Consider the following 22683-nt stretch of genomic DNA (forward strand, 5'->3'; position numbering starts at 1 on the left):
ATGCAACACCCTCTCAGGGCCGGCCCTAGGATTAGGCTATTGTCTAGGGCACTCTTACCAGAGAAGGCCCCAAATTTGGGGGCAATTTTTTTATTTTTTATATATAAATATTTTTGGGAGATATTAAAACATTTTAGTTTAAATAAATAAGTCCTACAAATAGGAGTGTTATTAATCACAAGTAATTCAAATAGAAAAATGTTAAAAATACTATAAATTTTACTACATAACTTTTATTTATTTAATTATTTTTATGCAATATAAAAATTATACTCTAACCTAATATAATCTAAGTGTATATGTGTGCGAAACTCTCTTCTTGAGACTTAAATCTCGGCCATTGCCCCCCACACCCCATAAGAACTTATACTTGTGGAGTGATCACTGCACCAAGAATGCGTGGTGATCTCCATAACTTTTATAATTTAATGTGATAATGAATATGATAGGTAGATTTCAACAAACTATTGAATGCATTTTTGAATGAATATTTGTGATTGATGATATATCTTTGTAATTCTCATATTGTAAATTTTATAATATTTCTAGTATTTTTGTAAGCCTCGTGTCATTGATCACATTTATTAAAGTACTAGTTTGTAGTAAAATTTGTTATAACTTTAGCATTTTCTAAATAAATAAAAAAATTCATATTAAAGAGTAAAAAGAATGGATTTTTAAAAAATTATTATATAAAATGCTAGTTAAATATTATTTAAGTGATAACATAAAGGTTCCATTTGAAAATTTCGCCTTTAAGCCTCAGACGCTTGGGCTGGCCCTTGACCCTCTCACATGAGAGTAATATAATGGTAGATTTTACACTTACTCTCGTTCAAGAGGATGTTGCATGCTATATTTACACAAAATAATAAACCCTAAGCATGCAATGTTTACCCAAAATAATAAATCCTACAACTGGAATTGGTGGACATGGAATTGACAATTGAGCCTGAAATGGATTCCAATTTGCCAACGTGATTATACAGAGGGCTCTAGAGAGGCTGTATGATAACGATAACTTTTGCAGAGGACTCACATGGCACATTTGATAGAATAATACTATACTCAATTGGGGTGCACTAGCACCAACTGGCGTCATGTGACCGAAATCCCCACCAAGATCTCTCAGAAAAGCTTACTCTATCTCTGTCTAACCCCACTTGCATCTGGAGAATATGGCAAAGAAATCATATATTAGGGCAAAAATTCAAATTACACCCTTTTCAGTTTGGGTGTAACGTCATTTTTGTCCTTATAGTATAACTTTTGTCATTTTAATCCATGAAATTTTTTCACATTTTTGTCAAATAATTGGGCATTTTGTATATAGATAAAAGTTTTCTTCCAAACCGAGTTGAATGAATCCCCTACAGTCTATTATGTGACAGTTCAAAAAATCAATCATGTGCATAAATCACATGATGCATTAAAAATCATTTAATCATTTTATATGACTATGAAGTAAGTTATGTGACTAAAATTACAAGTGAATAATCTTTTGAGTTACTTAAATGATTCATTATATTATTTAATCATTTCATATGACTATTAAGTAAGTCATGTGACTAAAATTACAGGTGAATAATCTTTTGAGTTATGTAATGTGTTCGAGGAACATTCCAGGAAAAAAAAATGTCATTCTTCTTAAATCATCTATAAAACTTCGTCAAATCTAGTATTATGATTGTTGTAGTTTTATAGACGATAATAAACAAAATGACTAGCATGATAGAAATGAGAAAATTACAATGTAAATGACTTAACAAGTGTAATATGGATTTTAGCCCAATTATAACAACTCGTAAAAATGTCATCTTGAACAAAGAATGTTGTGAGATTTCTCGAAAACATTTTTCACCTTTTAACTTTTTGAATTAGTGTTGATGAGTTGAACAAAGAATGTTGTGAGATTTGTCGTAAACATTTTGCACCTTTTAACTTTTTGAATTAGTGTTGTTGAGTTGTATCTGAAATAAGATAGATTAGCTCTTATCATAGCTAAATGCAGCCATGGCTTGTTCCAAAAGTAATTGACTGACAAGGTAGGGGAATAACATCATATGGTGAGGGAACAATCTCAATCGTTCCCGAATTTTGAACCTGAACCACCTTTCCTTTTTTTGAATTCTTAGATTTGAAGCAAGTTTAAAAACTACTCTGTACTTTTTGGATGAATTCCTACAAAATTCGAAGGAAAAGTGTATTACAAACAAAAATAAGCATAGAGTTGCTCAAACAACTGGCATACCTTTTTTTTGTCTGAACACTGTCATACGAGTGGCTTGGCTTGAATTCTTGATGGTCAAACTCTTTTTTAACTTGTTAAGCACCTCTATGCCATGTGAACATTGAATTATTTGACATTGATTTCCAACTACATTCTTCTTCCTTAATATATCTTCATTAATACACATACAATGATAATGAAAATAACATGAATTTATATCTAACATTCTGTGCTGTTTATATATATAGCCATATATGTCAAGCAAGTGAATGTAACCTATTATTCATAAATTATTGATAGGGACTGAAAAATACTCTATTAATCAATGAAGTCAATATATGCACCAAAAACTATGAGTGGTGTGATATTTTCTGATTATCTAAATTCTATATTGTTGCACAATTGAAAACTCCATGGATAGGATAGGAAAGGTTTTGAAAAATAGATACTTTATTATGAAGTATCTTCCTTCAATTTATTCCACCAGTAATCATTTTTCACTACATAATTGCTTACACAATAAAACTATAAAAGTGAACACTTTTTTTTTTTGGCATAAAGTAAACACACTTTTTAAATTAAACATATCAATTAAACAGTTATTTTTTAATCATTGTCATCTACCCTCGTCCTATTCCAACCTCCATATGACTGAGCCATTTTACTTTGATTATTGGGTAAAATGTAGATGTAGGAAACTTTCGAAGGCAAAAGAATCAACAATATTCTTGATATGTTTATAACAAATATATAGCTGCAAAAGGATCAAACATATTTGAAGACGGTAAGAAATAAGGCATACCTGACGGGCCCACCTGATGGGACTGACGGGCCCACCTGAACGGGCCTGACGGCCCTGCTTGACGGGCATGACGGGCCTACCCGAACGTGCCTGACAGGTTGGGACTGTTGGGCCTGTGCAAGGACTATCTCACGCGCTTTGAAGGCCCATCGCTGACAGGCACAGTAAGGGCCCATGATCCAAAATCTCCATCTCCTAGAAAAGCCCTATGATCCGAAAACGGAAATCAAGGGAATTTGTATGAGAGTCCCACATTGAAAAGGTTTGGAAACCAAGAAGAAAAGTCAACCCTTTATCACTATAAAAGGCCTGCCACCCCCAGGGATCGAGGTACGCTTTAATTGACCCTCTCAAACGCTCTAAGTAAAACAGAAGAATTCTAACTTGACCGTCGGAGAACCTTTGGCCAGCACCACACCGGTGCTCTCTGAAGGACATCCGTCGATTGTTTTTGCCGTGCAGGTTCGCTTCGAGTCGCGAGTACGGTGTGACCCATTGGTGACAATTTTCAACGTCATCAGTTGGCGCCGTCTGTGGGAACGACCGGGTACGGTAACATTTCCTAGATAAAAGAGTTACATGGTACTCACACGCTCGATGGCAACCATAAATGACGTCCAAGAAGAAGCCCCTACGACTGCCCTTGAGAGACAGGTCAAGACACTCGCCGCAGCCGTGGAGCGCCTCACCAAACAAAACCACGACCTGATAGAGCAGCTGAACCAAAAGAGTGCGGCGGTGAATAGCGAAGGAGAAGATCAAGAAGGGAACAGTGAGGAAAGGAGAAATAATGACGGACCACAGGAGAGTAACGCCCCGAGCAAACAAGTGCGACGGGACGCTAGCATCCCTTCAGTGACGGATACAGCTCCACAACCCATCATCGCGGAGATACAGGCGATGAAGGAACAGATGGAAGTACTGATGAACGCTCTCAAGGGGCGAGTGTCCAGCGATCTTGACGACCTTGTCAACCGGACTGACTCGCCATTTACGGCGTCCGTCAATTCCTTCCCCCTGCCGAGTAAGTTCCGCATGCCGAGTATGGACAGTTATGACGGAATCAAGGACCCTCTCGATCACCTAGAGACCTTCAAGACCCTGATGCACCTTCAGGGAGTGGCAGACGCGATTATGTGTAGGGCATTCCCTACAACCCTGAAGGGCGCAGCAAGGATTTGGTTCAGCCGGCTAACACCAAACTCCATCGGCACCTTCAAGGAGCTAAGCGCTCAGTTCACTACGCACTTCATCGGAGGACATCGGTATAAGAAATCAACAGCTTGTTTAATGAATATCAAGCAGAGAGAGGAGGAGACGTTACGGGCCTACATATCACGCTTCAATAAAGAAGCGCTCTCGATCGACGAAGCCGATGACAAGATATTGGTGGCAGCGTTCACGAACGGGCTGAAGGGGGGTAAGTTTTTGTTCTCCCTATACAAAAACGACCCAAAGACCATGTCAGAGGTGCTTTACAGGGCCACCAAGTATATGAACGCTGAAGACGCACTGTTAGCCCGAGAAGACAGACCCAAGAAAAGAGACAGACAGGAGGACCCCCGACAGGACCAGGGGCGGAAGAGAGGACGGATGGGAGATCGGAGGGAGGAGAGACGTCCAAAACCAATGGGCGGAAGGTTCACAAGTTTCACTCCGTTGACCGCCCCGATAGACCAAGTCCTAATGCAGATTAAGGACGAAGGATCCCTGACGTTTCCGGGAAAGCTGAAGAGTGATCCCAACAAAAGGTCCAGAGACAAATATTGCCGCTTCCACCGTGACCATGGTCATGACACGGCCGACTGCTATGATTTGAAGCAACAAATCGAAACCCTTATCCGACAAGGGAAATTGAAGAAGTTCGTCAGTAAGGAGAGAACGGATCAACCCCCGCAAGAACAACATCCCCGTCGAGAAAACGAGCGACCAAGGCCCCCATTGGGGGACATAAGGATGATAATTGGAGGAACAAGTGCGGCCGGATCGTCAAAAAAGGCTCGCAAAACATACCTTCGGATGGTACAGAATGTCCAGTTGGCGGGTACAGTGCCAAAGATGGCAAGAAGGGAAGGCCCCATTATCGGGTTCTCGGAAGAGGATGCAAGACGCCTACACCACCCACACGACGATGCACTCGTCGTCACCTTGCGGGCAGGCGACGACAATATCCACCGAGTGCTGGTCGACAACGGCAGTTCGGCCGACATCTTGTATTATCCGGCGTTCCAACAAATGAGGATTGACAGGGAACAACTAATACCGACAAACGCCCCGCTCGTTGGTTTTGGAGGGAGTAGGATATTCCCTTTGGGCGCAGTCACGTTATCGGTGACAGTAGGAGATTACCCGCAACAAATCACCAAGGACGTAACATTCTTAGTGGTCGATTGCTCGTCAGCCTACAATGCTATTATTGGACGACCCACGCTCAACTCGTGGAAGGCGGCAACATCAACTTACCACCTGATGATCAAGTTCCCAACGGAGTATGGGGTAGGAGAGCTACGCGGAAGTCAAATTGCCGCACGAGAATGCTACGTAGCTATGATGGAGGTGGAAGACCAGATCCAGGCCTTGAACATAGAAGAACACCGAACGACGGCAGAACTTACAGAGAAGCTAGAGGAGATAACTCTCGACAGTTCCAATCCAGACCGAACCACCAGGATCGGAACGCTTGCCAAACCCGCAATCCGTCAAGAGCTTGTAGCTTTCTTGAGAAGCAATAAGGATGTGTTCGCCTGGAGCCATGACGATATGCCAGGAATCGATCCCTTGGTCATGGTACATAAGTTGAATGTGTTGCCCTCGTTTCCACCCGTCCGACAAAAGAAGAGAGTATTTGCCCCGGAACGAGACCAAGCAATCGCGGAAGAGGTCCGCAAACTCCAAGAGGCAAGCTTTATTAGGGAGGTCTACTACCCCGATTGGCTGGCGAATGTGGTAATGGTGAAGAAAACGAGCGGCAAATGGCGGATGTGCGTGGACTTCACAGATCTTAACAAAGCATGCCCCAAGGATAGCTATCCCCTTCCAAGGGTCGACATCCTAGTAGACTCGACGGCTCAACACCAATTGCTAAGCTTCATGGATGCTTTCTCGGGTTATAACCAGATCCGCATGCACGAGGACGATCAGGAGAAGACTTCGTTTGTAACCAGTCAAGGACTCTTCTGTTACAAAGTAATGCCATTCGGCCTGAAGAATGCAGGGGCAACATACCAGAGACTAATGAACAAGATGTTCGCACAGCAAATCGGGAGGAATGTCCAAGTCTATGTCGACGACATGCTGGTGAAGAGCCGGAAGGAGGAAGACCACTTGGAAGATCTCAAGGAAACATTCGGCACACTTCGATCCTACAACATGAAACTCAATCCGGGAAAGTGCGCATTCGGTGTAACGGCGGGCAAATTCCTAGGATTCATGGTATCTCAAAGGGGGATTGAAGCTAACCCGGACAAAATCCGAGCCATAATGGAGATGGCCCCCCCGAGAAACGTGAAGGAAGTACAGAGCCTTAACGGCAAGGTAGCGGCATTGAATAGATTCGTGTCGAGAGCGACGGACAAGTGTTTACCCTTCTTTCGAACATTGAAAAAGTCATTCGAGTGGACGGATGAGTGTCAGCGAGCCTTCGAGGAGTTAAAAACCTATCTATCTTCACCACCTCTACTGAGCCCCTCACAACCAGGTGAAGAACTCTTCCTCTATTTGGCTGTCTCCACGGTGGCCGTCAGCGCGGCCTTAATCAGAGAGGAGGACAGGGCACAGAAGCCCGTGTACTACGCCAGTCGGGCGCTCCGCGGTGCCGAGAAAAGATACCAACCTATGGAGAAACTCGCTTTTGCGTTGGTCACGGCGGCTCGCAAGCTCAAGCCCTACTTTCAAGCCCATACCGTGAACGTAATGACAGACAAGCCCTTGCGAAGGGCACTGAGTAATCCTGAAGCCGCGGGTCGACTGACGCTGTGGGCAATAGAATTGAGTGAGTTTGACATCAAGTACCGTCCACGTGTGGCCATTAAAGGACAAGCTGTAGCCGACTTCATAGCAGAGTTTACGCATGACGAGGACAAGGGGGCAGAAGATCCCCCCCAGTGGAACATCTACACCGACGGATCATCCAATAAGCGAGTTGGAGGAGCCGGCATAGTATTGCTGTCAGCTGAAGGAGACAAGATTGAATGTATGATCCGTCTCGACTTCCCCATTACCAACGAAGCAGAATACGAAGCTGTGGCAGCAGGACTCGACCTAGCCAAAGCCGCCGGAGCTGAAAGCGTGGTCGTGCATTGCGACTCTCAAGTCGTGACCAATCAAGTAAACGGAGATTATGAATGCAAAGGGGAAAGGTTGAAGAGATATCTTGATCAAGTAAGGGCGAGAGTCGGCGGGCTAAAAGCAATGTTCGTCCAGATCCCCAGGGGAGACAATGAGCTCGCCGATCGGCTAGCCAAAGCCGCCTCAGCAGAACATATGATGACACCGGGTAATGTACTTCCCTTTGTTCAAATCTTTCCGCTAATAGAACCCGACAACATGCAGGAGATACGCTCCGAAAGAAACTGGACTACGCCGATAGCTTCATACTTAAAGGACGGGACATTGCTTGAAGAGAAGGAGGCAGCGAGAAAGCTAAAAGTCCGAGCGGCAAGGTTCGTCTTGATAAAAGACATTCTTTACAAGAGAGGTTTCTCCCGTCCTTACCTAAGATGTCTCGGGGTTGAAGAGGCAGACTACGTGATGAGGGAAGTACACGAAGGAATATGCGGGAACCATTCTGGATCGCGGTCGTTAGTGCACAAACTGTTACGAGCTGGGTATTACTGGCCGACCATGCAAAAGGATGCTGAGTCCTACGTTAAAAGATGCGACAAATGCCAGAGGTTCAGCAATTTTATCGGACAACCAGCTGAAGAGCTAACCCCTATAACGGCTCCATGGCCGTTCGCTCAGTAGGGACTGGACATCATGGGACCTTTCCCAACGGCGATAAGGCAGCTAAAGTTCTTGGTAGTGGGTATTGACTACTTCACGAAATGGATAGAAGCGGAAGCCTTGGCCACCATTACAGAAAAGAACATTAGAAGTTTTGTCTGGTGGAGCATAGTATGTAGGTTTGGCATTCCTAGAGTCCTTGTCTCAGATAACGGGAGGCAGTTCGATAACGGCCCCTTCCGTGATTTCTGCACATAGCTAGGAATAAAAAACCACTACTCATCACCCGCCCATCCTCAGGCTAACGGCCAGGTTGAAGTCACGAACCGATCCCTGTTAAAGATTATCAAGACTCGGCTCGAGGGGGCAAAGGGCATATGGCCCGAAGAATTGCCGAGCATACTGTGGGCATACAAGACAACGGCGAGGACTCCGACAGGAGAGACACCATTTCGACTGACATACGGGAGCGAGGCAGTCATACCAGCAGAAGTTGGGCTCACAAGCTACAGGGTTCACAACCACGACGAGGGCAGGAATGACGAATCCATGAGGCTACAGCTGGACCTTATAGATGAGGTCAGGTCGGCAGCAGAGCAGAGGATCGCTAGATACCAGGATCGCATGTCCAGACATTTCAACTCCCGGGTCCGACAGAGAAGCTTCCAAGTAGGAGACCTCGTACTCAGGAGGGTCATGGGTGCAACTAGAGACCCTACACAGGGAAAACTCGGCCCCAACTGGGAAGGACCTTACAGAGTTACGTCGTGGAAAAGGAAAGGAACATACGACCTGGAGACAATAGACGGAGAAAAGCTACCGCATCCGTGGAATGCCGAGCACTTGAGGAAATACTACCAGTAATAGTGACACGACAACCAGTTCTTCTTTTAAGACTTTTTGGCATTATTAACTTTTCTTTTAACTGTTTAACTATTTTTGCTACAATATTGTCGTGCCTTTTTTAAGCCCAAGGGGGCAGGCACTTTTCCTTTACGCATTTCTATAATCAGATGCAATTTTGATCTTCTACTTGAATGTATGTCATTGCAATCGTCCACAAAGTTAACGGAAACAAAACGAAGTCCACAAGATGGACGGATCGTCCTACAGGGGCGATCACCCTAAGTCCACAAGGTGGACGGATCATCCTACACGGATAACCTTAAGTCCACAAGGTGGACGGACCGAAAATAAAGTCCACAAGATGGACGGATACAATATGAAGTCCACAAGATGGACGGATCGTCCTACAGGGACGATCACCATAAGTCCACAAGGTGGACGGATCATCCTACAGGGATGATAACCTCAAGTCCACAAGATGGACGGATACAATACGATGTCCACAAGATGGACGGATCGTCCTATAGGGACGATCACCCTAAGTCCACAAGGTGGACGGATTATCCTACAGGGATGATAACCTCAAGTCCACAAGATGGACGGATACAATACGAAGTCCACAAGATGGACGGATCGTCCTACAGGGACGATCACCCTAAGTCCACAAGGTGGACGGATCATCCTACAGGGATGATAACCTTAAGTCCACAAGATGGACGGATACAATACGAAGTCCACAAGATGGACGAATCGTCCTACAGGGACGATCACCCTAAGTCCACAAGGTGGACGGATCATCCTACAGGGATGATAACCTTAAGTCCACTAGATGGACGGATCATCCTACAGGGACGATAACCTTAAGTCCACAAGATGGACGGATCATCCTACATGGACGATCACCACAAGGTGGACGGCTATACTAAATGGGGAATAACTTAGTCCACAAAATGACCACTTAAAGATCACAGGTTGGACGGATCGTCCACGACGTGGACGGAAATAAGATGAAGCAAACAAGACGGACTAATCATTTTAGACAACAAAGTAGTATCAACAAGGTGGACGGAGCATTCCACAGGTTTTGCAAAGAATAAGTTTTTAAGACCAAAAACATACTTATACACGAACGGATGTAAACAGGTCAAGCAACGATAAAATTCAAAACACATAAAATGGAGTGCATGGATTCATTTAACAAAATAGGCCATCAAACGGCAATGTTTACACATCATCAACAACGGATGAGAATTGTTCCCAAAAAAAAAAAAAAGGAAGAAAAAAAAAAAAAATCCTTCTACTGAGCCTTGTCCGCATTATCGACGGGCTGTGGAACCGTCTCCGTGTCAGGCTCAGCTTGGTCAACTTTTGCTGGTGCAGACGCCCCGTCAACAACGGCGTCGTCGACATCAAAGAGGTCGTCTGTATCCTCGGAGGCAACAGGCACGACAGATGACTGGACCGGGTCTTCAACTTTGAACTTGGAAGGGTCCACGTCTGGATAAGCTTGCTTGACTTGACGGAGGGCATCCATGAAGCCCTGATGGAAAGAATCGCCCAACTCAGTGATTAGGGCGTCGGAGTCACGGTATTCACGAACCGCCACGTCCTTAGCCTGACGGACTTCATTTTTCAGCTCGGCTATCTCTTTGTCCTTGCTCTCTAGAGCCTTCTTTGCCTCCTCCGTCGTCTGTTCAAGGCTCTTCCTTGCCTTCTCCGACAGCTCAAGCTTTTTCTCTATTTTGGGTCTCCAGTTTCGCAGTTGGAGGAGTTCTTCCTCCGTCTTCTCCGCCTTGGCCCGTACACGATCCAAGGCCGTCTCTTGGCTGAGGCACCGTCCCATCAGCCCCTTCATCATGACCATTGCCTGAAAAATAACAACACTGTTATAAAACAAACTTTCGACAGATGATTTAAGTTGTATTTGAGTAGTAGACAGACTATCTTACCTGTGTAATTGCAAACAGGCCCGTCTCCCCCATGGCCTCCGTCGAGTGGTTGCCTAAGTCTTCATAATCCTCCGCCGAGATGATGGAGGAAATCTGTTCTAAGGCATGCTTAGAATCCTCTCGAAGAAGGACGAGCGGCTTCTCGTCAACCTTCGACGGGCCTTTCATCAAACCCTTGCCAACCCCGTGCTTGGTTGGAGTGACCGTCTTCGGAGGCTCCGCCATGAGTCCCACGACGGGATCTAAAGACACTTTGGCCTTCTTGGCCTGACGGTCCGCTTTGGGCTGGGTCTTCCGCTTAGCAGACGGATTGCTTGGGCCCGTCGCAGGGGGAGTGTCGTCAGCAGTCTTCTTTGCAGCCTTTGACCGAATCAAGGCTCTTCTCTTAGCATCGTCCATCTCTGAAACGTGGACGGGGGAGTTAATTAACAAAAAATAAGATGCACAATTTTTTCAAGTAAAGGGTGACGAACTTACGTCTTCTTATCTGTGTTTCGTACTTGACGGCAGCCGCTGTAGGTTCCGGTCCGTCGCAATACCAGTGAATGGTATTTAGTGTTACCAGCTTCGCCCAAGTCCTTTCCTCCGGCTTGGTCTTTGAGAGGATTTTCTCAATGAAAGCAAACTCCTCAAGGTCAATTTGGGGCCGTCGTCTAACTGCAAAAGAATAAAGAGGACGGTTAGATTATATTCAAAAAAAAAAAAAAAAAAAAAAAAAAAAAACTTAGTAATGTTAAAGTTTGGAGGATAGTCCATACTAGACGGATCCAATATGCCCCAAGTAGTGTCGACGGGCATGAAATCTGTCTCCCCAGGAAGACCCATCCAACCGTCGCCTTCTAGGAAGAAGAACCGACTCTTCCAATCCCTATTTGAGTCCGGCGTGTCATAAATGACTTTCAGCAACGGACTCCTGGGGACGAAGCTATAAATTCCCCTAGATTTGTCAATTTCGTCCGGACGGTAGTAGTGAAAAAACTCCCTAACCGTCAGCCTCCTTTCTCCGTTGGACATAGCACCGTACAGTACCTCCATCGCTATAAAAACTCTCCAAGCATTAGGGGAAATCTGGTTCACAGATAACCCCAGCTGACGGAGGAGCAAACGGTGAAGCGAACTCAATGGGAATCTAAGTCCGGCCTTCAACATTTGCTCATACACCCCGACTCCCTCTACCCCGTCATAGTAACACCTCTCTGATTTGTAGGGTAGACGGATCGTAACATTTTCTGGAATTTGATAATTATCCCTAAATGTCTTAAAGTGCTTTTCCTTGATAACGGACGTGAAGAAATTCACCGTCCACTCTGGTAGCATGACGAACTTCCTAAGCCCATCAGCACCAATGACGGATCTGACAACTTGATCCTCACCAACATCAGGTCCCTCGTCTGGATCAACCACCTCCAGATCCTCATATGTTGAGGACGAGGAGGATGTGGACGGACTACTATCATCTGGACTACCTTGTTCTCGTTGACCGGACGGATATACTTCCTCGTAATCCACCCCGTCACGAATAACTGACTGATTACTCGACGCACTAGACATTTCCTATTCCTACATGAAACGACAAGAGCCTAAGACTCTGACGGTCTATGTGTCTATAACGGATGTGGATTGTAAGGAAAATTAAAACAAGTATAAGTTTTGAGAAGAGCACTTACCAGTTTTGTCAACGAAGTGATGAAGGACGGCGTTGACGACTAAGGTAAATGAACGGATCAGCAGATTATGACGGGTGCGTTCTGACAAGGATGACGGGTGAGCTCTGACAGCTTGATTTCTACTGAAACTGAAGAAATGAGAGGAATCACTCCATTATTTATAAGAGAAATGCACGGAAGTCGAAGCGTCGCTTCGATCCGAGACAAGGTCCAATCAGCTTGTAACACGTGTCATCGGCATTAATTACCTTCGTACAGCCTGTCTGTAGTTGGTGTGGTCGACGGACTCCTCATTTGAACCGTCATCCTATCTTGCGTTGACCCGTCAACCCGTTATGACAACTTTAAACTCCCCGTCTCATGAGCCTCCTTCCGTCATAAAAATACCCGTCATACCCTCACATTTGGATCGTCACCCCATTGATCCTTCATCCTAAAGGCTGACGGACCATTGGGGTGAAGGGGGCAACTGAAGACGGTAAGAAATAAGGCATACCTGACGGGCCCACCTGATGGGACTGATGGGCCCACCTGAACGGGCCTGACGGCCCTGCTTGACGGGCATGACGGGCCTACCCGAACGTGCCTGACAGGTTGGGACTGTTGGGCCTGTGCAAGGACTATCTCACGCGCTTTGAAGGCCCATCGCTGACAGGCACAGTAAGGGCCCATGATCCAAAATCTCCATCTCCTAGAAAAGCCCTATGATCCGAAAATGGAAATCTTGACTCACTACGCTCAAGGGAATTTGTATGAGAGTCCCACATTGAAAAGGTTTGGAAACCAAGAAGAAAAGTCAACCCTTTATCACTATAAAAGGCCTGCCACCCCCAGGGATCGAGGTACGCTTTAATTGACCCTCTCTAACGCTCTAAGTAAAACAGAAGAATTCTAACTTGACCGTCGGAGAACCTTTGGCCGGCACCACACCGGTGCTCTCTGAAGGACATCCGTCGATTGTTTTTGCCGTGCAGGTTCGCTTCGAGTCGCGAGTACGGTGTGACCCATTGGTGACAATTTTCAACGTCATCAATATTCTTTGTAACTTTTTTTATGGGAATATTCTTTGTAACTTGGCAAAATATAAAAATTAAAAAATTTCTTTATATGTTGTTACAAATTTACAAATATAGCTTTTAGTTTCTTTTTAGTACAAATGACTTTGAAATTAAGCCATTCAATTTTTTTTTTCCAATCTTCCAAATGTGGTTGTCTATGGTTTTTAGAGGTTTAAAACGCCTTACTAATCGCATAGATGTGTAGTTCCCATATTTCACACACGTTGAATAACTATTGGAATGAATCCCAGAATAAGATCTTCTCCATTTTCATAGATCATGTGAAACTTGGGAAGTGAAAATCAACTAAGTCATATCTTGGGATTTATTTAAGCCATTCGCTTTCTATTTTACTTGATGTCAATAAGAAAGTAAAAAGAAGCCAACAATGAATAAAATATAAATAAATAAATAAATAAATAAACACAATTTAAACTTTATTTCACAAGCAATAGAAAAATTACAGAGCAAAGCAAACACTAAAACCCTTATTTTCATTTAATAGGAATTCTTTTCACATGAAGACACTAATTTTTAAGTATAAAAATTATATTTTTTCCAAAATTTGATAATACTCTGAGTGAATATTCCTCAACTTTTAACTTTATGGTAATTTACCTAATAATAATAATAACATTCTTGACTATTTTTTTTCCCTAAAATCTCTCTCTCTCTCTTTCCAAATGAAAATTTGGTTGACAAAAAGAGCATTAAAAATTTTTGCTTTTGTGTGTATATGTGTTAACTGTACTATATCTATAGGCACACCGATCTATGAGTGAATAGTGTGTACCGGAAATATGATTGTTTTTTTTTTGGAGGAGGAAATATGATTGTTGCACAAGTAATGATAATGAGTGTAAATCTTTGAGTATACAACTAACTAAGCTACAAAGTAATCAATTATATAACATGCTTCCTCAAACTCAAGATGGTATTCTAGAGACCAGCTTGAGTTTTGTGACGAGTATGAAAACAGTCTCGAAGATAAGGCTTAGTAAATACAATAGCCAACAACTCAGTGGGAGAAATATGACAAATGAAGCTTGTCTTGTTGTAAACAATTACCCACAAAATTACAATTGATCTCTATATATTTGGTGTGCTCGTAAAACGCATTATTGTAGACAATTTGAATGACACTTTAGTTGTCACAATAGATAGACAATGTAGAATGTTAAGGTGCATCAAAGTCTTGCAATAACCAATTTAACTAGAGAAGCTTATGTTAGCAAGCTCGCAATACTAATAAGTTAAGGCAATTGCAAGATAAGATTAGAGCCGTACTTGGCTTTAGAGAGGAAAGAACCTTTTGGACTATGTGAGTCCAAAAGGCCAAGGAAATTTCCAAGGATGTCTCGGTCCTTCATTTCAAACTACTAATTAAGGAGGGTCCGAAGCAAATGAATACCATGCTTAACATTATTAGTAATAATTATGTCATTCACATAGAATAAAAGAAGAAAAATATTAATCTCATTGTGATGGATGAATAAGACAGAGTTATATGATTTGGAGGTGAATCCCAGGTGGGCAATGGTTCTACTAAACTTAGCAAACCAAGCTTGAGGGGCATGGTTGAGTCCATGGAGTGCACGACAAGTCCATAGAGGATGTGTATAGCTGAGAGGAGGCTCAAGTCAACCTCCTAAGCAAGATCCTCGTTAAGGAACGCATTCTTAACAACAGTAACACCAATGAGCTAGCTAACAGTACTTAGTGAGGTTACAAGAGCAAAGGACTTCTCAAAGTCGAGACTATAATCATGTGCAAAACATATTTCCATAAGACATGACTTGTATCGTTCAATGGACCCGTCTAACTGAGCTTTGATTTTATAATCCCATTATAGTCTTGTCGGAAGACAGATCCACCAAGTATCATTTGTGTTTTGCTAAGAGCATTGGTTCTTCAGACATTGTTTGCTACCAAAGATGATCAGTATAAAGCCTCACAAAAGGAGCAAAAAGAGATCGAATGTTAAAGATAATAGAAAAGAGAGGAGATTAAATGTGAACTTGTGGACAACAAACAAAAAATGTGGAAGAATTCCTTTCGGCACACACAAATCAATAAGTCTAAAGATCCAACAAAATTTTTTGTAATATTTTCACAACAAAAGTTCTTTGTGATTGGTAGACAATATCAGTAATGTCAATGGTGGTACCATGTAAAAGTGAGTTGCACTTATAATTAAGAAAAAATCTCGGACCATAAAATTTTTCACAACTTCTTGCCACAATTGTGACGTGACAGAGTGTGATTAGTAAAGAAAAAATGTCAGAATTATGACAAAAAAGTTGTAAAATAATTTGTGATCCTAAAACTACACAATAAATTATTACAACCTACACCATCTCAACATGGTGTGAATTTTATAAAATTTGTTGCGTTTATCATATTGTTGTAGACTTGTAAGCATGGTTATTAAATCCAGACTGGCCAAGTCAATCAGACTGAGACTAGTAACCCAATGAATCATGCTTATTTTATAATTTTTAAATTTTGTATTTGTATTTGTTTAGTTTTTTTTTTAACATCTGGTCCAAATTTTATAACTATGCTTGCAGTTAAATACTCACATATTCATTACCCAAAAAAATTACTCACATATTCAAGAAATAAAATAGTATGTAGTTAACTAGTTATCCTGCATCCTGCATATATAGTATGTTTATCGTGACACAAAGATCCCACAACCGTGAAAAATTTGCTGTATATATCAGATCTACATGCCTAAAAAAAGAAGATAAGAAAGAGAGAGTGAAACAATATTGCACGTGAGCGAGAGAGACCCATGTAGGAAAAAGAGGTGGAAGTTTCCCAGTTTTGGTTTTATATTCCGTGCACCTACTTATTCACAAGCGAGTGGCTTTTTTGTTTTATTGAGAGGAAGCGAGTGGCTTTTATTAGTACCTTTCTACTTTACACTCATCATACCGACACTAATTGCCTCTTCCTCTCGAATATCCTTCCCTAGATTACATTTTCATTCACTAATATTGCTCTCTTTCTCTCTCTCTCTCTCTCTCTCTCTCTCTCAGCTATATTACAATTTACAACGTTTTGATTGGTTTGGGGCAGTCAATACTGTTGAGTTTGTTTGGTTTTTAGTGTTTTGGATATCGATATATATATGGTCCCTTTAGAAATGGACAAGTCACAAGTTACATAAATTCTTACATTTGGTGGGCTGCGTGTGTGAAAGTGTGAACCCGTTTTTGCTTCACAAGACTTTGAACTTTGTAAAATATATAGGAGTTGTTGTGGACGGTTTTCTGTCTTTGGGGATCTGGGTTTGAGTTGTTTAACGATGGGAAGCTCAGAGGAGAGAGTTGTTGCTGTGATCATGGTTGGTGGACCCACCAAAGGTATGAGCTTGTTTCGTATGTAGTGTAATTGGAATTCTTAATGCAGGTTGAGAATTGGAAATTTTGTGATCTTGGTAATGAATTGATGACACCTTTTGCTTATTTTTGATAAGTTTTACTGAAAACGTTGAAAACTGGTTTGATTCCAATGGAAAAGAATGAATTTTGATTCGAATGATGAAACCCAATTCGTATATTCTTTGTAATTTTTTGGAAACAATGTTTCTGATGAGAAACTCTGACATTGTTCTCGTATCTGTTGAACATAATTGGTTACTTTTCAAATCTAGTTTGATTATTAATGTGAATTTTGACTTTGATGTTTAAAATGAGATAGATTTCTTAACATGCAAATTTTTTGGATTTTACAGGTACTAGATTCCGACCACTTTCACTGAATATTCCAAAGCCCCTTTTTCCTTTAGCTGGACAGCCAATGGTTCATCATCCAATTTCTGCTTGTAAAAGGGTATATTCTTGATTCTTGAATGGAACTATAATGTGATTCTGTAATGTATATGTTAGTTTCTTGCTTTTGAGTTTGCTAAGTAGTACATAATTACTCCTTTTCCATACAGATTCCCAACTTAGCTCAGATCTATCTCGTTGGTTTTTATGAGGAACGTGAATTTGCATTATACGTATCCTCCATCTCTAATGAGCTAAAAGTCCCTGTTAGGTAACATTTTGTCTAGCTTTCCTGATAAATTTATTAGCTTATTTCTCAAAATTATCATATGGATATTGATTTTTGAATAGCTGTTTATTCTTGTTGTTGATGGGGGTTTCAGATACTTGAAGGAAGACAAGCCACATGGTTCAGCTGGTGGGCTTTATAACTTCAGAGATCTGATCATGGAAGATAGCCCGGTATCTGCCTTTGACTTTTGCTTTGTCTCTGATTCATAATTACAAACTTTTACTCTTTAATATTATTTCTATTATTTAATATCTCTTTAAATTCTCTCTCTGCTCTACTTTTCTTGGTTTACTTTGAAATGAAATGTGTTAAAAATCTTATACTGATTCTGAAATTTTGTGTGGCAGTCACATATTTTCTTGCTCAATTGCGATGTTTGCTGTAGTTTTCCACTGCCAGAAATGCTTGGTAATTGCTTCCTTCTTGAAAAGATGGGATCTTTATTTTTTGTTGGGCTTCTAGTGAAAATCTATAATTTGCCTGTTCTTATGTTCTTTCTTAATGTCTTGCATGTACAATTTTTTGTGAAGCAGTAACTTCAAGTGCTTAGTAGTTGATTTTTTTTTTTTTTTTTTTGGTAAGTGCTTAGTAGTTGATTTATACTAGGCTTGCCAAAAAAAAATTTCACTTTCTTTACCTGTTTGCAGAGGCTCACAGAAGATATGGTGGGATGGGAACAATCTTAGTGATCAAAGTAGGTTTAACACATGCAGAAGCAAAATTCTGTGAGAACATCATTATTTGATGTTATTATTTGTGTGGTCTTTTCCGTGTTTGGGCTTCAATCTTCTTTCCATGTGCAGGTTTCTGCTGAGACAGCAAATGAGTTTGGAGAATTGGTAGCTGATCCAGTCACCAATGAACTGTTGCATTACACAGAAAAACCTGAAACTTTTGTATGTAAAACATGCAGACATTCAACTCTTAGCATATTCTTAAGCATTGTTGTTTCCTTATCTGGTGAATTGACTTTTGAAGTTCTTTTCTTCCCTGTTTTCTCTTTGGGTGGTCTTATATTTTGATGTAATGCAGGTAAGTGACCGAATAAATTGTGGGGTTTACATATTTACCCCAGATATTTTTACCGCCATCCAGGAGGTTTCCACTCAGAGGAAAGACAGAGGTTAGTGATATAGGTCTCTAAGAAAATGATTCATATTTAGTTTACAGATTCTCCAAACTCACAAGGATATGCTGTATAACTATTAGGGTCTAGAACTCCAATTTGATACTTATTTTGAATTTGTGCCATTGACTCTCTTTTTATTTTTTATTTTTGGGGGGAATGCAATACATTTAGCCTGGTGTTTAATGAAACTATGCATCAGTATTTATCATGCTGAAATCTGAATTCTCATTTTGTTATTTGCAGCTAATCTGAGACGTGTATCCAGCTTTGAAGCCCTCCAGTCAGCAACAAGGTTTGACCTTTTTACTAGCTCTGAATGTTCCATTGGTGTTTTTATACTCAACTAATGTAGCAGTGATAGCAGATATACAGTTTAGCAGTGCTATACTACATAAATAACCTATTGCTCTATTTAAGCTCAGCATAATGTCTGCGGTAAATCTATCCTAAAAGTTGTGGTTGATTTGCAAATTTATGCTAATAAAGCACAGCATAAATGCTCCATTATGGATTTCAATATATCCTGGGTCAGTTAAATTGTAAAAAAGTGTGCAAATTAGTTAACTGGAAAATGTGATTATTGGCCCTGTGTAATCAAAAAGGAAAACTCTCTGGCAAGTGGCCTAAGGTCTTTATTTCTTTAAACAAATGTCATTTTCTCAATTCTGAATTTGGAGGGGTGATTTAGAATGTAAATGCTTAAGGTTAAGTAGGTCTAAAACAAAGTACATGGAGTGTAAGTTTAGTAAAAGGAGAAATAAAAATGGAGTTCTAAAAATTGACAATCAAGAGATACCAAAGAATGAATGATTTCGATATCTTGGATCAATAATTCATAATGATGGAGACATTGAAAATTATGTGAATTATAACATAAAAGCAACGTGAATGAAGAGAAGTGCACATAAGGAGTATTGTGCCATTGTGGAATACCAATTAAGCTAAAGGAAAAGTTTTACAAGACTGCTATAACACTAGTCACCCTATATGGTACTGGATGTTGGGTTATTAAAAAGTAACATGTTTATCAAATGCGTATTAGCTAAAATGAGAATGCAAAGATGGATAAATGGAAATACAAAGAAAACTAAGATTCAAAATGAAGAAACCCATTTAAACATAGAGGCTGCTCCTATTTAAGAAAAGATGAAAGAGAGTTTCCTGTAATGGTTTGGTTATATATAAAGGAGGGCAATTAATGTATTGGTGAGTAAGAGTAATTTGATCCAAGTCAAGGGAATGAAGGGAGAGGAAGACTTAAAATTATAATAATAGTGTAGTAGTAGCAGTAGTAGTTAAAAATGACATGTTAATTAAGGAGGTAATAGAGAGTATAACTTTGGATAGAATTACCTGGCAAAGAAGAATACATGCGATAAACCCCGATTAGCCTCTTGAGGATCCATAGCTGCTTGACTGTTTTTCTTCTTTTTTTGGGTATTAAAAATCAATATATACTTTACCCAGTAACTCTTGCAGTCTTGCTGTATGTCCATGTAATATTCTTCCTCTGCATTAGTGTTAATTTTCTGCCTTTGCTCTGGGTTCACAAATGTCTCCTTGTTACACAGAACCTGCATTAGTGGGGACTGTTGTTATATACATATATTCATGGAGTTAGGGATGTGTTTGATGCGTGCTTTGAAAACCCAAGTTGGGTTATTGGGGTCAGATTGTGACAACCTATGGGGATTTTTACTACAGAATCTACCAGATATATTTCTGTAATACCATCTGTTATTATACAGTTTAAACTTAACTAGTAAAACTGTCACTGTTTCTGGAGTTTGGATTTAATAGTGATTTCTCTCAATTTCCTGTCCTGATATAAGTGTTGCTTTCAACAGGAGCCTTTCCACAGATTTTGTAAGATTGGATCAAGATATTCTGTCACCCCTTGCAGGGAAGAAGCAGCTATATACATATGAGACTTTGGACTTTTGGGAACAGATCAAAACTCCTGGGTAAGCCTGACAACAAGGTGTTGTATTGTTATAATCTAAGCCCCTCCAATCAGGGTCATTATATGAGATTTGATGCTTGCAGGATGTCCTTGAAATGTTCTGGTTTATATCTTGCACAATTCCGGTTCACCTCCCCCCATCTTTTGGCACATGGGGATGGTACAAAGAGTGCTTCCATTACTGGTGATGTTTATGTTCATCCATCAGCAAAAGTACATCCGAGTGCTAAGGTGATCTCTCCCTTCTTAGTCTGACTTAATAATGCCTCTGACTAGTTTTACTGGTCTATGCAAGCTCCTCATTACGATGGTTTCTGATGTTTTGGAAATCACATACCCATGTCACTGTTGTACAATTATATTACTAGTAGAATAGGCAATTTTTCCTGTGATCTTTTGCAGTTTTTTTATGTTTCATTTTGTGTGTGTTGGGGGGGTGGGGAGGGAGGAGATAGCAGGTGGGTATACTTAAAATCAATAGGTAGAGAAGTAATTTTTGCTTCTATCTAGTTGGATTGGAAATAATTTTATATTTATAACTATAGACCTTTCTGCTGCGGTGAAACAGATCGGTCCCAATGTCTCGATATCTGCAAATGCTCGTATAGGAGCTGGCGTAAGGCTCATCAGTTGTATCATCCTTGATGATGTTGAAATTAAGGTATATAACCAAATCAAAGGGCATGACATGCATGCTTAAGTTTACCTTAAGCTTGACATTTTTACTTACTGGTTTTCAGGAAAATGCCGTCGTTATTCATGCAATTGTTGGGTGGAAGTCTTCTGTTGGGAGATGGTCCAGGGTCCAGGCAAGTTCAGAAACTTTATTTTGTTTTGATTTTAAAGTAATATGATATTTTTGTTGGTTAAGAAAATGTGCCTTTTTATCATCCAGTTCTGAGCTCCAATAATATCACTGCTATAATGCAAGTGGAACATTTGGCAGCCTGTTGCATGGATGGACTCATGTCCAACTCCCATGCCACACATGTAACAAACACTTTCAGCATCATAGTTTAAAATTATACGTACACGATAAAGTGATTTGGCTCTATCTTATCAAAATGAATATATCCAAGAAGTTATAGATCTTTCTTCTTACACATGAAGTTTGATTTTTCAGCTATTTTTTCTAATATTTTTCATTTAAAAGAGGTTAAGAAAAAAAAATCTATCAAAGCTTTTACTGTTTAACTCAATTCTGCAGAAAGTCCGTCTCTTGCTTCTTTTGTTTGATTTGGAAATTGTTGCAATTGACATTCTAATTTTGATCAAGTGATTTCAGGCTAGTGGAGATTATAATGCAAAACTTGGGGTTACAATACTCGGTACTTTTATAATTTTTTATGCACTCCCTCCATTCCTAAATAAGGAACTTAAATTTACAGTGCACTGATCACTGTTGCAATGCAGGTGAAGCTGTAACTGTTGAAGATGAAGTAGTGGTGACTAGCAGCATTGTCCTACCAAACAAGACTCTCAATGTCAGTGTTCAAGACGAGATAATTCTGTGATAAAACAAGACCAGTTTCATACCTATCACCAGACTCATTCTGTCACAAATTGGTCTTATTCTTTACTCATTAATGATATAAGTCAAATACATTAAGTTGCTTTTTGCCCTTATGTATATTGACATTGCTTCAATAAGAATAAGAATTTTAGATTGGCTGCTTTTTTATTTTAGTGCTGTTAATATTGGAGCATATCAGTCCAATAATGCATAAAGAATGAATAATCAGAATGGAGATAAAAGATGATCTTTAACAGAAATGAGGGGTTTTCATTTTATAGTTGTTCTACCAACGGCCAAAATTGTAGAGTCCTCAGACACAGTCAAGCAAGACAGCAAGAGTCATCTTCCTAAAATAGGTTAAGCTTGCAAAATTGATAATCCTGTTTTAACAGGATCATTGGTGAGAACAGTGGCAAGGAACATCATATGTATCATTTGTAAGGCCTATTGGGCTTAGGCTCAATTGTTCAATGGTTTAAAAGAAATGTCAAAATGTGATTCGGCTCAT

The 22683-nt window shown here is 40.7% G+C and overlaps 2 protein-coding genes across 2 annotated transcripts in view; both read left to right on the top strand.

The window, feature by feature from the left end:
• Nucleotides 1-22683, top strand: part of LOC126701629 (alpha-N-acetylglucosaminidase-like) — a 66041-nt gene that overhangs the window by 42888 nt on the left and 470 nt on the right. The window lies entirely within an intron of this gene.
• LOC126701633 (uncharacterized) lies at nucleotides 16387-22340 on the top strand. Its single transcript, XM_050399916.1, has 15 exons — nucleotides 16387-16867; nucleotides 17239-17336; nucleotides 17446-17546; nucleotides 17659-17737; nucleotides 17915-17975; nucleotides 18215-18261; nucleotides 18371-18463; nucleotides 18600-18690; nucleotides 18940-18988; nucleotides 20544-20660; nucleotides 20743-20890; nucleotides 21228-21320; nucleotides 21400-21468; nucleotides 21945-21987; nucleotides 22073-22340. The coding sequence occupies exons 1-15, from the start codon at nucleotides 16810-16812 to the stop codon at nucleotides 22171-22173; spliced, it is 1248 nt and encodes a 415-aa protein (XP_050255873.1). The 5' UTR covers nucleotides 16387-16809; the 3' UTR covers nucleotides 22174-22340.

This window comes from Quercus robur, chromosome 10 (assembly GCF_932294415.1).
Source record: "Quercus robur chromosome 10, dhQueRobu3.1, whole genome shotgun sequence".
NCBI lineage: Eukaryota > Viridiplantae > Streptophyta > Magnoliopsida > Fagales > Fagaceae > Quercus > Quercus robur.